At 38.1% G+C, this 17,352-nt stretch overlaps 1 protein-coding gene across 1 annotated transcript in view; it reads right to left on the bottom strand.

The window, feature by feature from the left end:
* Positions 1 to 17,352, bottom strand: part of PTPRD (protein tyrosine phosphatase receptor type D) — a 1,111,022-nt gene that overhangs the window by 55,310 nt on the left and 1,038,360 nt on the right. Inside the window, exons 29-30 of the mRNA XM_034987987.1 lie at positions 9,257 to 9,376; positions 8,583 to 8,737 (exon numbers count right to left, since the gene is read on the bottom strand). Of these exons, the coding sequence (XP_034843878.1) occupies positions 8,583 to 8,737; positions 9,257 to 9,376 (275 nt within the window). The remainder of the gene's footprint in view (positions 1 to 8,582; positions 8,738 to 9,256; positions 9,377 to 17,352) is intronic.

Below are 17,352 nucleotides of genomic sequence, written 5' to 3'. Positions count from 1 at the left end.
ATGCAGCAAAGGCAGTCCTAAGAGGAAAGTATATAGCAATACAAGCCTTTCTCAAGAAACAAGAAAGGTCTCAAGTACACAACCTAACCCTCCACCTAAAGGAGCTGGAGAAAGAACAGCAAATAAAGCCTAACCCAGCAGGAGAAGAGAAATCATAAAGATCAGAGCAGAAATCAATGAAATAGAAACTAAAAGAACAGTAGAACAGATCAACGAAACTAGGAGCTGGTTCTTTGAAAGAATTAACAAGATTGATAAACCCCTGGCCAGACTTATCAAAAAGAAAAGAGAAATGACCCAAATCAACAAAATCATAAGTGAAAGAGGAGAGATCACAACCAACACCAAAGAAATACAAACAATTATAAGAACACATTATGAGCAACTCTATGCCAGCAAATTCGATAACCAGGGAGAAATGGATGCATTCCTAGAGATGTATCAACTACCAAAACTGAACCAGGATGAAATAGAAAACCTGAACAGACCTATAACCACTAAGGAAATTGAAGCAGTCATCAAAAATCTCCCAACAAACAAAAGCCCAGGGCCAGATGGCTTCCCAGGGGAATTCTACCAAACATTTCAAGAAGAATTAATACCTATTCTTCTGAAACTGTTCCAAAAATTAGAAATGGAAGGAAAACATCCAAACTCATTTTATGAGGCCAGCATTACCTTGATCCTAAAACCAGACAAAGACCCCATCAAAAAGAAGAATTACAGACCAATATCCCTGATGAACATGGATGCAAAAATTCTCACCAAAATACTAGCCAATAGGATCCAACAGTACATTAAAAGGATTATTCACCATGACCAAGTGGGATTTATCCCTGGGCTGCAGGTTGGTTCAACATCCACAAATCAATCAATGTGATACAATACATTAACAAAAGAAAGAACAAGAATCATATGATCCTCTCAATAGATGCAGAAAAAGCTTTTGACAAAGTACAGCATCCTTTCTTGATCAAAACTCTTCAGAGCATAGGCATAGAGGGTTCATACCTCAATATCATAAAAGCCATCTATGAAAAACCTACAGTGAATAACATTCTCAATGGGGAAAAACTGAGAGCTTTCCCCCTAAGGTCAGGAACGCGGCAGGGATGTCCACTATCACCACTGCTATTCAACATAGTATTGGAAGTCCTAGCCACAGCAATCAGACAACAAAAATAAATCAAAGGCATCCAAATTGGCAAAGAAGAAGTCAAACTCTCACTCTTTGCAGATGATACGATACTTTATGTGGAAAACCCCAAAGACTCCACCCCAAAACTGCTAGAACTCATACAGGAATTCAGTAAAGTGGCAGGATATAAAATCAATGCAGAGAAGTCAGTGGCATTCCTATACACCAACAACAAGACAGAAGAAAGAGAAATTAAGGAGTCGATCCCATTTACAATTGCACCCAAAACCATCAGATACCTAGGAATAAATCTAACCAAAGAGACAAAGGATCTGTACTCAGAAAACTATAAAATACTCATGAAAGAAATGGAGGAAGACAAAAAGAAATGGAAAAACGTTCCATGCTCATGGATTGGAAGAACAAATATTGTGAAGATGTCAGTGCTACCTAGAGCAATCTACACATTCAATGCAATCCCCATCAAAATACCATCCACTTTTTTCAAAGAAATGGAACAAATAATCCTAAAATTTGTATGGAACCAGAAAAGAGCCCGCATAGCCAGAGGAATGTTGAAAAAGAAAAGCAAAGCGGGCAGCATCACAATTCCGGAGTTCCAGCTCTATTACAAAGCTGTCATCATCAAGACAGCATGGTACTGGCACAAAAACAGACACATAGATCAATGGAACAGAATAGAGAGCCCAGAAATGGACCCCTCATCTCTATGGTCAACTCATCTTTGACAAAGCAGGAAAGAATGTCCAATGGCAAAAAGACAGTCTCTTCAACAAATGGTGTTGGGAAAATTGGACAGCCATATGCAGAAGAATGAAACTGGACCATTTCCTTACACCACACACAAAAATAGACTCCAAATGGTTGAAAGACCTCAATGTGAGACAGGAGTCCATCAACATACGAAAGGAGAACACAGGCAGCAACCTCTTCGACCTCAGCCGCAGCAACTTCTTCCTAGAAACATCACCAAAGGCAAGGGAAGCAAGGGCAAAAATGAACTATTGGGACTTCATCAAGATAAAAAGCTTTTGCAAAGCAAAGGAAACAGTCAACAAAACCAAAAGACAACCGACAGAATGGGAGAAGATATTTGCAAATGACATATCAGATAAACGGGTAGTATCCAAAATCTAGAAAGAACTCATCAAACTCAACACCCGAAGAACAAAGAATCCAATCAAGAAATGGGCAGAAGACATGAACAGACATTTTTCCAAAGAAGACATCCAAATGGCCAACAGACACATGAAAAAGTGCTCAATATTGCTCAGCATCAGGGAAATCCAAATCAAAACCTCAATGAGATACCACCTCACACCAGTCAGAATGGCTAAAATTAACAAGTCAGGAAACGACAGATGTTGGCGGGGATGCGGAGAAAGGGGAATCCTCCTACACTGTTGGTGGGAATGCAAGCTGGTGCAACCACTCTGGAAAACTGTATGGAGGTTCCTCAAAAAGTTGAAAATAGAGCTACCCTATGACCCAGCAATTGCACTACTGGGTATTTAACCCAAAGATACAAAAGTAGGGATCTGAAGGGGTACGTGCACCCCGATATTTATAGCATCAATGTCCACAATAGCCAAACTGTGGAAAGAGCCAAGATGTCCATCGACAGATGAATGGATAAAGAAGAAGTGGTATATATATACAATGGAATATTATGCAGCCATCAAAAGGAATGAGATCTTGCCATTTGCAACAACGTGGATGGAACTGGAGGGTATTATGTTGAGTGAAATAAGTCAAACAGAGAAAGACATGTATCTTATGATCTCACTGATAGGAGGAATTCTTAATTGCAGGAAACAAACTGAGTGTTGCTGGAGTGGGGGGTGGGGTGGGAGGAATGGGGTGACTGGGTAATAGACACTGGGGAGGGTATGTGCTCTGGTAAGTGCTGTGAATTGTGCAAGACTGTTGAATCTCAGATCTGTACCTCTGAAACAAATAATGCAATATATGTTAAGAAAAAAAAAAGAAGAAGAAGGTAGCAGGAGGGGAAGAATGAAGCGGGGGAAATCGGAGGGGTAGACGAACCATGAGAAACGATGGACTCTGAAAAACAAACTGAGGGTTCTAGAGGGGAGCGGGGTGGGAGGATGGGTTAGCCTGGTGGTGGGTATTGAGGAGGGCACATTCTGCATGGAGCACTGGGTGTTACGCACAAACAATGAATCATGGAACACTTCATCTAAAACTAATGATGTAATGTATGGGGATTAACATAAGAATAAAAAAAACAAAAAACAGGGAGCTCTGTCTATCTTTCATCATGGAATGGAGAGCATGTGGAAAAGGACATAAAAGAGTTGTAGAAAAGCGGACTCAGAAATAGGTATAAGAAAGATAAACGAGTAAAAAAAAAGGTAAAGGCAATTTAAAACAATTAAATTCTCATAAGAAATACCACAATATAAAGAGAGAAAAATACAGTCTCATGTTAAACAAAGAAACAAAAAAAAACAGTCCAGCCCTGAAATGATCTTACTGTTTCTATAAAAACTTCTAAAACACCACATGGAATTCAATTAACTTCAGAAAGCAATTATTGAGCACCTACTATGATATAAGAGCTTGGACACAAATGTGCATAATCCATCAGCCATGCCCTCTGGGATTTCAAGGCATATGTGATCTGTTCACATTTAATATTCTAAGTGTGAACCTATTTTATGAGAGCTCAAAGAATACAGTGTTTAATTCTTTCTGCAGGAAGAGGAATGGGAAATGAGCTTAAAAGAATTTTCCAGAATTTCAACTCAGATGTTTACAATATGAAGCAATCCCTATAAATGGATGAGTTGAGCTGTGTGTAAAACAATAGGGATAGGGAAGGTTTGGAAAACTGGATACTGCATTCCAGCTTAAAGGCATTCAAGTTCAAATTAAAAAAAAAATAGCACGGATGTAAACAAAACCATCTGAGGTCAGTTTGCAACCTTTGCAATACACACAGAAGTGCTACTTGAGGTGGATTAGGAAACAGGATTGAACATCAGCAGGTGGAGAAGGGAACATGTGAAATTCTAGAGTGTATAAATATCATTTACCAAGAGCCAGAGATGAAAGTATTTGGAATGTGTAGTTAGCGGTAGGTGGCTAAGAGAGTGAACAATGAGGCATGAGGGAGACATCAGCCTAGATTATAAAGGGCCAGGAACACAATGCTAAGTTCAAACTTCATCTTGATGGCATCAAGAACCACCTCATTAATTTCCTTAATGGTATCCTCTTAAGGATGTATCCTTAACAGTATCCTCTTAAGAGTTCAATGGTTTCTCAGGTCTTCAAGAACACGGATTTGTTATTATAAATGATTCTAGCTCATAGGAAATGAGAAAATGTTCTCTGTCACTGGGGAAAATTTGACGGAATTACCATGATGGAAAACATCTAAATTTTTTAAAAATCTATTACATTAAATACTCCATATTTAGAAACATCTGTTTATTCATAAGATACATGGCTCAGTCACATAGATTATATCCAAGTTAATGTTGATTATTTTCTCGAGTGTAAATATATATATATATATATATATATATACAGCTTTTAAAACTTACTCAATAATTAATATACTAATAATTAGTCGACACTGTTCTAAGGGCTTTATCATGTCATATTATTTCACTCCATCTTCATGAAACTCTTAATGCTGTGGAGAGATCACCCCACTTACAAGTAAAGAAACACAGGATAGCAGATAGGAGGTAACTTGCCCAAAGGCACACGGCCCATAAGCAAACAATCCAGCATTTCACCCAGGCAGTCTCTCCCCAGCGTGTGCGCTCTTAATGTGGAGTTGATATGCTCTGTATGAACTGGTTGATAGCTAAAGCTGGCCTTTCTTCCTAGGCCTGTAGAACCATTCTTCTAGAAATATGGTAGACCCTAGTCTTGTCTGTGATTACCACTAGGCTATCCTCCTAGCTCTTTCTTACTACTGACTGTTAGAATTTCTCTTATTCATAGTATCTCTTTTTAGTCCTGGCACATTTATCACCAGACAGAACTACTGGAGGAACATGAATCTTCTCTTTTTCTGCCCCCTCCCCCCTCTGTTTGTTCTACTACCAGACTTCATTTAAAACTTCCTTCATGCTCACAGGATCTGTTTGGCAGAAGGCTTGGGTTTGACTTTGTCACTACTTCTTCATAACAGAGGAAGAAAAAGTCAAATCTATCATAGGAGAATTCACAACATGAAACACAGTATTTACTAAATTCCAGAGTATTTGTGTGATTATTTACAACAGAATCACGATTACCGTCATTGATAACTCTGTGTCTTGTCTATTGTGGCTTTCTGCAAAGCTTCTTCCTGCTTAGAGATGATTTCTAAACTAGCATTTCTTGGGTTCCACACAAGCAGTTGTTGTCTGCAGTGACTTTCCTCTGCCACTCCATCAGAAAAATTGTGCTCTGAGGTTTTAACATACACTGTATCCATGTCAATGATTCATGCTGATTAGCATGGTAACAGTGTGGACATGGCCAGGATTTCTCACAGACACATGAGATAACCTATGGGTGAACACAGATCATTTCTCAGAGCTCAGTTTATCCTGCATCTTTCCCTCACTGTTTCAAAGTCACTAATAAATTTCTTCTACCGATATACCTACTTTTCTGTTTAATACAAAGCTTCTCCAGAGCCTCAGGCACAGCATTTCCAAATGTCAACAGCTATTAGCTCTGCACATTCATCTTTGTTTCCTTATTTCTCCGAAGTTGTCTGTATCTCTCAGAGGTGAGTCCAGGTGGCTTAACATAACATCGGGGGGGCGGGGGTATAGGAGTGTATGTATTTTATCAAAATAATGCACATAGCTATCTATCTCATCTCTCCTTCTTGCCTGCAAACTTTTCTGGACCCAACTAAGTATCTAGCATAAAGCCTTACACCTTGCTTAAGATCAACAGAGGATAAATTGTGTTTTTAAATGATCAATCAGTCAATCAACCACTCCATCAAGTATCCCAGGTCCTCCACTTTAATTTACAGGAATGGGAAGCATATTTTGAGACAGGGAACATGCTGTATTTCAAACTGTAATGCAAATACAATGTTTGGTGAAAACGTCCAAGTTAGGTTTACTTCATTTTTATCCGTATTTATATATATATCAATGTGTGTGTGTGTGTGTGCTTGTGTATATATCACTGTATGTGTGTTTCTGTGTGAACTGCATTTTTGCCTTTAGGAATATGACAGCAACCTTTCTTCAGTGAGCCCAAACTTCCTGTTTCCCTATCCTGCAGCCAAAATTCATATGAAAACATTTCATGTGGGATCTTCATAATCAAGTGGAGCTGGTGCCAAGCAGGGGTGGGGACATGTCACCAAGCACAGTGACTCTTTGACATATGCAAAGAAGGATATATGACAGAGTATATCGACTGGTCAAACTAGTGCCTGCTGAAACCAACAGGCAGGAGAACCAGAAATCTGCTGTCAAGATGCAAAAGCATTGGCTCAAATTAAGAAAAATAATTTCTAGTGTTTCAGAACCATGCAAAACACTGCAACATAGTGTCAGTTCCAGAGAAGCAAGTACTAGATTATAAAACATGAGCCAGACTACGTCTGGCTTCCTAGCTCTCAGTACTTGAACCAAACCCTGTAGCTTCTCTTCTGCTCTCTTCTCTTGATCCGACATACCTTTAAGAACATCAAACAGAGAAAAGCATGGGAGAGTGTTTTGGAATTTGTAAAATACTCTATAAATATAATGTGGTGTTATTAGTTTTTGTTGGGGAAAAATTGCTGGGAAAGAGAAATAAAACATCTTGTTCAAAACCTGCTAGCCTGCTGTTTAACAATTACCACTGTAGCATGGGTTAGTCAGGTGAATTTTATTGCTTTTATTCTGATCTATCCATTGTCCCCATCTTTTTGTAAAAACAGAGTCATTTCTAGGATCCACTGTATTATGCTCAAGTATAATATGGGTTATGAAAGAGTTATACTATTAAGTGATGATAGAAGTGGTTTATGATAGATGCTTTCTTTTTTTCATATATACTTACCCACTGCAATTTTACTTGTCTGTGCAAAAAACCACATTCTCTCATATTTGAAGTACCCAGTTTACAAAGAACTATTATGGATTATATGAATTATATGTTTGTATAGTAATATATAGAATCTGATTAGGTATCTTTAGTAATATGTTAGTAACGATACTTGAGAGGAACTAAGGAACTGGTAAGAAATCAGTTAAATATTGAAAATGTATAAACACATTTATAGTAGAATCTGAGTGGTGATATAAAGAATGTTACTCAGAATTAAGTAAAAAATAATCATAAATTATACAACATTTCAAAAGAAATACAGGCTTATTACCTCCTAGTACATAAAATAAATTCTTCCAAAATATAGGTCTTTATATTAAATTTTTAAAACTCAGATTAGTATATTTTCTATATGTGACTTGATAATACTAATATGTAGAAGGTATCTAGAAGCTATTATATTTAGGGGCGCCTGGGTATCTCAGTCAGTTAAGCGTTTGCCTTTGTCTCAGGTCATGATCCCAGCATCCTGGGATCGAGCCCCATATCGGGCTCCCTGCTCAGTGGGAGCCTGCTTCTCCCTCTCCCTGCCGCTCCCCCTGCTTGTACTCTCTCTCTGTCAAATAAATAAATAAAATCTTTAAAAAAAAGCTTTTATATTTATAGTATTTTTTTTTTTAATGTCTGGTGGTTGTTTTTTTTTTTTTTTAGATTTTTATTTATTTATTTATTTGAGAGAGAGAATGCGAGAGAGAGAGAGAGAGAGCACAGGAGGGGGTAGTGTCAGAGGGAGAAGCAGACTCCCTGCTAAGCAGGGAACCCGGCGTGGGACTTGATCCTGGACTCCAGGGTGATGACCTGAGCTGAAGGCAGTCGTTTAACCAATGTTCGGCAATTTTCTTTCCTATATATAGTAAAAAGGTTGTATCAGCCCAAGCCATGAGAACTTGTCAAGCAATTCATCTATCTATCCATCTATCTATTATCTATCTATCTATCTATCTCTATTTCTAAAGAATATTCCTCACACAGATGAAACTTGAACCAAATCACAAGATTGATTCTTAACTCTTTTCTGTTTCATCTATTTATTGCCATGTGCACACTTAATTTTGTGTTTATATATTTATTTATTTTTGCTCCAAAGAGAAAATAGCATGAACCATAGTTGCTTATCGCCTCCAGAGAAGCATATTCATCTATATCAAATCCTTTCTATGAATGTTAGTACAGACCTCATTTGACTAAAAACCACCTGTATTATTTATAAAGAGATCTATTATCCCAGAGAATCAAGAAGTTGGAAGGAGAATATCCAATGAGGAACAATTTAGCTTTCTGTTTCCTCTTGGACATTCTGACTATGAGAAAAACAAATGCTCTCAGTGGTTCTTACCTGCAGTGCACAACCATGGGACCTGCATCAGGAGGGTTACAGGTTTTGACTCTCCGTAAGAAAGCTAGAAAAGGTGTAGGGTGCTCTGGAACGCCGTGATCAGGCCAGGCTGTGAACTGGAATTGTCTTACTTCTCTCTTCTCGCTTGACCCATTCTGTGAAGCAGGAAGACTGGGTAAGATTCTGTGTTCTTAGCCTCAGATTGTAGTGATGAGTAGTAACATGGAAGAGGTAACATGGAAATATGCTATCTTAATTCCTCCCCCTACCCTATGACCTTTGGGAAGATGCACTCTTTGGAGCTATCAACACCAAGCTATTTGTAAATGACAACTATCTGCTCGGGAAGATAAACATTCTTAGGTGAGAAGCATTATATTTTTTAGGTGTAACTATCAGGAGTGCACCTGTTGTATTTTGCGGAAAGAACTAGCTCTTCTTCATCTATTCTTCATTTGTGGAAACTTCCATTCAGAGTGAGAGTTCCATATTTACTTATAAATTGCTGGACAAGGAGAAAAATTGCTGAGTGATAATGGAAGAATTATTTCATTCTTCACTGTTGCCAGTGGAATCAAGATTTAAGCAAAGTCTTAAGATACTTGATTTCTCAAAAGACGCTTTCTTTAAATAATGGAAAGGGGAAAGGGAGGGGGAAAAAATAAAAGGCAAACCTTGTAAAGTGCAAATGTCCGCACACAGTACGTGGCCAGTTCCACCGTATCGAGCAGCGTCACTTGCACCAGCCCGTGGGTTTCTGTGCCTCTACTGGGCCAGTACTGGTCACACTTCACCTAGAAGAAACAAGTGACACATTCAGGGCAGATGCTCATCAATTTCTCTATTAGCCTCACTCGGAGTTGCTGTTGAAGGAAAACAGCTTTTTTGCGTTTCATTTTATGTTGATCTTTTTCTGGCATGTATTCTTGTTATCCCATATATGTAAATTACTGCTCTAATGCCAATATAAACCACATTTTTCAAACTGGTAGGAATACTAAGCAGTAACAGATTCAATTTTCCTGGAGAAAAATAAATTGCAGATTGTTGCTAAGTAAAATAAGGAAAGAGGTATTTGAAACTTTAGAGTACTTGAAAAGAAAACGCAAATTTGAAAGAAGGCACGTTCTGCATGGAGCACTGGGTGTTATACGCAAACATGAATCATGGAACACTACATCAAAAACTAATGATGCAATGTATGGTGATTAACATAATAAAAATAAATAAAAAAGAAAACACAAGTTTGTTCTGGGATATATGTCATGAATCGCATCAGGAGGATTATGCTCAGCCATTTAAATGATGTGGTGAGACAGTTAGTGTTCACCCATCAAGGTTTAAAAGGCATAAACTAGTTCATCTTGAACTATCACAATTTCCAAATACACTTGTTTAAAAAAAACTAGACATAATTTGTGAATCTATCAAAGTATATATAATAAACAACATGGCATTGTAAAAAGTACAAGATAAATGGTATTTGCATCCAAAACAAATTAAATCGGTAATGTGTAGTGGAAAAAGAGCTGTGTGTTCTTTAAAACCAGTCTCAGAAGGTCATACACTAGTGCAAAGTTAAAATAATTTAAAATTCATTCATTTCAGATGAATAATCTACAATTTCTATGTGGAGTTGAACAAAAGCACATAAAAAGTATTCAAGTCAATTAGTTTAACATGCAACAGAAAAATAATTCCAAGTCTGGAATACATTTCAAATTTCCTAGGTACTGTGGGTATTAAAAAGCATAATAAAAAATGACAAACACAACACTATATTTTCTAGTAAGGTCATAGATAAGAATATATTTACCCTTTCTATCTCAGATTAAAAGAAAAGATGGGAATAATTCTTTTTTTTTTTTTTTTTTTAAGATTTTATTTATTTGACAGAGAGCGACAGCGAGAGCAGTAACACAAGCAGGGGGAGTGGGAGAGGGAGAAGCAGGCCTCCTGCCGAGCAGGAAGCCCGATGTGGGGCTCGATCCCAGGACCCTGGGATCATGACCTGAGCTGAAGGCAGCCGCTTAATGACTGAGCCACCCAGGCGCCCAAGATGGGAATAATTCTTAACTGAAATGCATTTCTCTAGGTAAAGAAATCTAGTACCATTTTATATTAGGAATCACACCGTGTAGTTGAAAAAGGAAGATTTGAAAGTCATAATCTCTGGATTTAAACAAAAGCAATGAGGCATTATTATCATAGACACTAGAATTTTTTGGTCCAGTGAATAGAATTGCTAGATAATTATTTGCTTTTATGTTGAATATAAATATTAGTAGCATTCTGTGAATAATATTGTAATTTTCTCTTTCACAGATGTAGCACCTGCTCTTCAAAGGACTCAGGCTCTTTCTATCTAGATCATGGGCCTTCTGAAAAGGCAGAGGTTTTATTCTCTATCCAATTTCCTAGACAACAAAAAGAAGAAAACCACTTTAATGTACAGTTATACAGTAAAGTGGAGGTTGAATTTACATGGTTTGACTCTCATGCCTTTATTTCAATGGTGAAACCAAACAAACACCTATTTTATAAAAAACAAACAAGAGTCGTTCAAGAAAGATGGGCAATTTGTGTCTTAATTGGATTTTTAAACATACTTACATGTTTTCTAGATGCATAACAGGTTCTTCTATGTTTATATTTCTATGATATGATCTACTTAAAGAATAGTAACACAAGGGGAAGACAATTCTCTAAGGAGAATATTGATATAGCATGACCCTGACTGAGTACCTCTTATGTTCTCTAACCATCCATTAAAACCTAAGTTGTATGTGGGTGGAATTAGCAGAGGATACCACCTGAACACAGCCAACACGACTTAAGTAGCCATGATTCAGATTGAAAGAAAATCACAAAAATTATGCCAAAGGCTCTGATTTAAACCACAAAATAGATGTCAAGTTGATGTCTCGCTGCAAAGGACAAAAGTAACTTTGGAGACCTCTTACTGCAACATTTGAGAGGATGACAGCAATGTGTTGAGTTAAAAAATGAAGAGAGAAACTCAACTCATTATTTAACAGTTTCAGCTGGATGGCAACCCTTTCAAATAAAGATCAACAGATCAAATCCCATAAGGACAAATATTGCTATGACAGACACAAAAACAGCAGGTTAATGCAATGAAATGATCTATAAGGTCAGTACAATGCACTGAACCAAATTCAATGCAATTATATTTCAAAGCTGGAAATTGATTATCATCAGACCTTTTGGTGAGATAAGACAAAGGAAATGAAGAAAAGGACCATAAGCCAGCTTTTATGTGACCTCTGGAAAAGTTGCTTCATTATTTAGTGACTTTCCATCAACAACTCCACTCCAAGACATAGCAAAAACTGAAGTTACTGAAGTATGAGAATAATTATTCTCATACTTCAAGTATTAAGTTTAAAACTGCAACTATTATTGACTTATACTCTGACTCCTTTAGGAAAAAAGAATATTGGAAAACATTACTTTAAGGAGTGAATGTTGTGAACATTTTTAGCTAAAAGAAGAAGAAAAGAAAGCTTTTGTACTCAGTTGAAATAACATACTTGAATCTTACTCTTTATGAAAAAAACAAAAAACAAAAACCACCAAAAAAACCAACTCAGACAAAAACCCTGCTCTAAAACGTTTCAAACTCAACAGCAAAAAACTGGAAGCAATTTTTTCAAGCAAGTATATTTAAACATTGTTGTTTTCTCTCAAGGAATATTTCACAAAGGGAGTTTATGAAAAAATAAGTATTTTAATGTATGTACACATGCACACATATGGTCTCAGCAGCAGGATTAGAAGCTTTCCACAGGCTTCTTGGAACAGCTATAGAAATCCACTCTTCCCTTCATTAGTAAGTACCTGTGCACACTCTTCTCTCTCTCATTCTCTGAGTAGCCCGCACGCTTTCATCTGCTTTCTAAGGGCTACATTTAAGGGCTCAGATTTACTGCCATTCTTCTAAGTCCTTCATTTTTAGCCATATACTAAACAAACAATTTCTGATTTCAACATTAGAAAGCAATTGGGAAGTATAGTGAGTGAGAACAAGGGCACAGGAGAACAGTTAGAAATTTTTTTTTTTTTCTAATTATCCAATGCAAATGAACTTGCTTCATTGTCTCTCTTGAAATGTTTTTACTTGGACAATAGCCCCTCCCTCCACCTTTTCTTCTTTTCCTCTGGGAGAAAGTCTCAGAAGATATTTCTAGAGAGAGTTACCACTTTTAGGCTTTGTGCACAGAGACCAGTGTAGGAGGCTCCCCTCTGAGCATCTAAGAACTAGAAGGCAGCAGCTCCTGAACACAAATACTGATGTTTGCCTTTTCCTCTTTGATTCTGAAGTGACTGACTACATCTTCAGGACTGATGCATAGAAGGTTGGGCAGTCTAACTGGATGGCTGGGAAACTGCTTCTCTATTTTTAGGACCAAAATCCAGCAGCCTCATCTGTTAAATGGGTACAATATCTCCAGCATGACAGGGCTATCATAAGGCTCAAAAACCATGCACCTGAATCTCTAAACCCAATAGGCATTCAATAGGCAACAGCTATTATTAAATCTCAGACTATGTTCCCAATTTTTTATGACTGTTGTTCTAAAAAACATAATCATTCTAAGTGTGAACAAAAGAAACATGTTATTAATCCCCATGGATATGTATTTAGGAGTTGCTAAGTCTTAGAAACTGTGAGGACACCAAAGTGAAATGAGATGCAGTCCTGCCCCGAATCCATCAGCTTTACTGACTAGATACAGAGGTATGCTTTCATCTGCTGGTTCTTCAAATACATAGTTGTGAGATTTCCAAATAACTCCCTTACTCTACCTGGGTCCTAGTCAGATGTGAGGAGAGAATGTTTTAGTGTCCGAGGGGGAAAAGGAGAGAAGCAGAACATGATACCCAGGCTGTGGTTTAGAAACCTCAATTTGAGGCCTAACCTAAATAAGACAGTTCAGATTTCTGGCCAGATTTGGGGGAGATACTTATTTTTATTATTACAAAGTGACTACCCTTATATGGTAGCTTAATTTCTTCATAATTATGGAAAAAACAAGCTGACCATCACTAAATGTATGCTATGGAATTAATTTATGTCCCCTCTTTCATGGCAACCTATTAAAAGCAAATTGATGGAATGATAAAACTTGTCATTGGAAATACCATGTAGGATTTATCCAGTAGGTCTGCTGACTGTGCTTCAGAGAAATGCTTTCTTTCTAGTTCTAGTTTTACTTCCAAATGGCTTACCTTGGAAGTGCCTGGCATATCGCAGATATTCAGCAACTGGAAGCCAACTTTATAATCAACTATACTGTGGTCTGCATTGACTTATTTTTAAATTGCCCAAAACTTTCTGAAAGCAAAACCTTCTCATTTCAATTTAACAAAGACTCATTGAGCATCACAGCAGCATGGTGAAGCATCAGAATTCCAAAGTATGGGGCGTCTGGGTGGCTCCGTCGGTTAGTGGCTGCCTTTGGCTCAGGTCATAATCCCAGGGTCCTGGGATGGAGCCCTGCGTCAGGCTCCCTGCTCAGCGGGGAGCCTGCTTCTCCCTCTCCTCCCCACTTGCTCGTGATCTCTGTTGCAATCTCTGTCTCTCTCTCTCAAATAAATAAATAAAATCTTAAGAAAAAAAAAAGAATTCTAAATCTAATAAACCAATACCTTCAAAGGGTCCCAGCATCACTGATGCAAAATGCACTTGCTATATGGTACTTTGAAAAGTTTGCCTAGGGCCAGATAATTTATCCAAAGAAGGACTTAGAATAAACAATAAATGATAGATGGGAAAGCATAACTGTTGCTGAAAGTAACTGGAAATTAGTATCTACTATGTTTGGTCAGAAGAACCTTTTATAAGGAGTGAATAGAAAGTATGCTAACATTAGATAATACTAGTCAAAGTTGGTATTGGGACTACGGGAATGTTAATATACACTCATCAATGCACATTTAATAAGGGAGAACATAATAAAAGGAAGTTTCAGAAAATTATTAGGATATATTTTAGTGGATGGATAAATTATATGCTGAACTGTTTGTTTCTATAGGTTGGCAGTTTTAAAGACCAGCTTAATACTTGATTATTCAAAAATAAGTATGGAGATCATCTCAATGATTCTATTGTCTTTCAGCGATAATGTCATTCTTTTCACTCAACTAACATTTGGCCATATCTATTTTCGAATGGCAGAAGGGTAGTCTGGTTTGTGTATTTCCCCTCTTCATTTTCTCTTTGTTGACCACTACATAGTGGAGATCAAGTACAATGGAATACCTGAAATGAGAGCAATATTAAAGCATTTGACTACCAATGCAGTAATAGCTTTTCATAAATAAAACCAGAAAGTTGAAAAACATTATTCTCTAAATAAACCAAATTATTCATTATAAAACTGCTTATCAGCTCATTGAACCGTTTGAATACTTCAAAAAATTGGTATTTCCTTTTGTTTGATGTGTGCTATAGACTAAAATTTTGTGTCCCCCCCCACCAAATTTATAAGTGGAAATTTAATCCCCAGTGTGATGGTATGAGGAGCTGGCCTTTGGGAGTTGATTAGGTCTAGGATGCAGTCCTCCTGAATAGGCTTCATGCCTTACAACAAACTCCAGAGAGCTCTCTCCCTCCTTCTACCATGTGCGGATACAAAAGGAAGAACCAGGAAGTGGATCCTCACAGGATACCAAATCTGTCGGCTTCTTGATCTTACACTTCCCAGTTTCCAGAATTCTGAGAAGTAGATTTCTGTTGTTCATAAGCCACCCAGGCTATGGCAACAGACTAGGACAATGTGCCCACCAGAAGTTCATATAGGGACATACACTACACTTTTCTAATGACATCCCCCATTAAATTGATAGTCGTTACATCTCAAGTTTCTGGCTCTTTGTTGTAACCCGAGAAAGCTCCATGAAGTACCTCTTTGTCCTGGCAAGGCGGCACTTGAATGTCAGCTCTTTCCACATAGCTGCGGTCCTTGGATTTCGCACCTCGGCCCCAATCACAGCTGGCAGCGGCTGGGTGCCCTACATAGCCCTGTGGGCACCTCGGTGTCTGGATTTGCTCAGTGGTTGCCTGTGGCCCAGCAACACTCCTGTGTTGCTGTTACTGAGCAGTATATTAGATGACTTAAAGTTTCAATGAGAAGATAATTTCTGTACACCAGTAGTTCAATACATTTTAGCACTTTAACAACTAGTACGGTTATACTGGTGCATACCAGCTGAGCCTCAGCTTTGCCTGAAACAGAGACTGATCCACACTTCTTAAAATTTTAGAAGTGACCTCACCAGCCTGGGAGTGCTACAAACATGAATGTGGACAATGAGAGGGGCTTTGCACAAAGTTGCCAAGAGCAAAACTGCATCTCTTCCTCCCAGCCCAGCTCTTTCCTAGGCCAGGATGCCTCTCATTCACTTTCATAGGAATGTTTGTTTGGGGCCAGAATTGGTAGGCTGCCCTTCTAAATCGAGGAGATGAGGGTGGGGGAAAGAAGGTAGAAAATCTGAGAAACCAGCAAACAGTAAGAAATTGGTGGGATTCTTTCTCTTTTATCTGACATTGTGTCTGTTGACAAGAGAAAACCAAGAGTGTGGAACTTGCTAGATAAGGACCCAAACATCTTTTAGGTTGCCAATATGAGCATCATTCTTTTTGTTGCCAGTGTCCTATTTACATTAAGTATCCACCACTTTTCAAAAACAATCCCATACATCATGCAGACTCCCAAGGCAATGTTTGTGCTGCCGTTTCTACAGTTGCTTAAGGAAAAAGCAGTTTCTGTTGCCCTAGATAGGCAGTGCTTTAGGCTGCAGTTTGAGAAATTAAATGTTTAAGGCCTTCGGCGCTTCCAGTTCTATTTGGAAAAGGACGCAGACCTGGCATTTGGAAAGCATTTGCTCTCCATTAAACTTACCGAACCTTGACAAACCAGAGAGGCCAAGAATTAGTCTGCCGCTGGCCAAGGCTGGGCCTTCCAAAACCGATAATGACAATGAAAACAATAACATTGCCATTTATAATCTTCAACAGGATTCTGCCAACTTCTAACCCAAAAGGACCTCACAATATGAAAAGAATCTCAAGATGTGTTTTACAGGAAAACAAGAAAACATTTGATCAGAATATCCTTTGCCTAGAATTGTCCTCTTGGCCATAGATCCAGATGTGAACGTGTCTCACCTTCCCTCTGTATTGGGGGAAATATACTAAGGAGACGTTCATGGACAGGGGAGGACATCGGAGGTGGAGGGAGTGATCATTAGGTCAGAAGTGCTCTACCCATCAAATGTCAAGTCTCTGTATTCTTATTCCCTAAATTATTAATACAATGTTGTTAACACCAGCCCAGTCCCTTAGGCCTTGACAGCATCTATCCTCCATTCATCAGCACAAACAATAAAATTCAGTGGAACAGGGAATTTCCCCTGCTATGACCTAAGATAAACTAAAGTCATGATGTACAAAACATTTGACCTGCTCTAGCAATGGATACCATCAACTGAGTTGCATAATTTTCTGTTTGGGAACAGAAAATGGGATTTAGGTGGTCTGGAAACCAAGTGTAGAATTCCTCACTTCTAACCCTATGCTTATACCCCGCCAGTCAATGTGGCCCACACTGAATGGGAGTTCAAATCATGTCCCTTTTGTTGAGGGTCAAAATTTCACTCCTTATCCTCAACACTTATAGCACTAATCATAGCACAATACCACAATAATAGCACCTTAAGTGATTCAACTCCCATTAGAAAGCCT

Source organism: Mirounga leonina, unplaced genomic scaffold (assembly GCF_011800145.1).
Source record: "Mirounga leonina isolate KUSES-001 unplaced genomic scaffold, KU_Mleo_1.0 Mir_447, whole genome shotgun sequence".
NCBI lineage: Eukaryota > Metazoa > Chordata > Mammalia > Carnivora > Phocidae > Mirounga > Mirounga leonina.
This window is presented reverse-complemented; position numbering and strand designations above follow the sequence as displayed.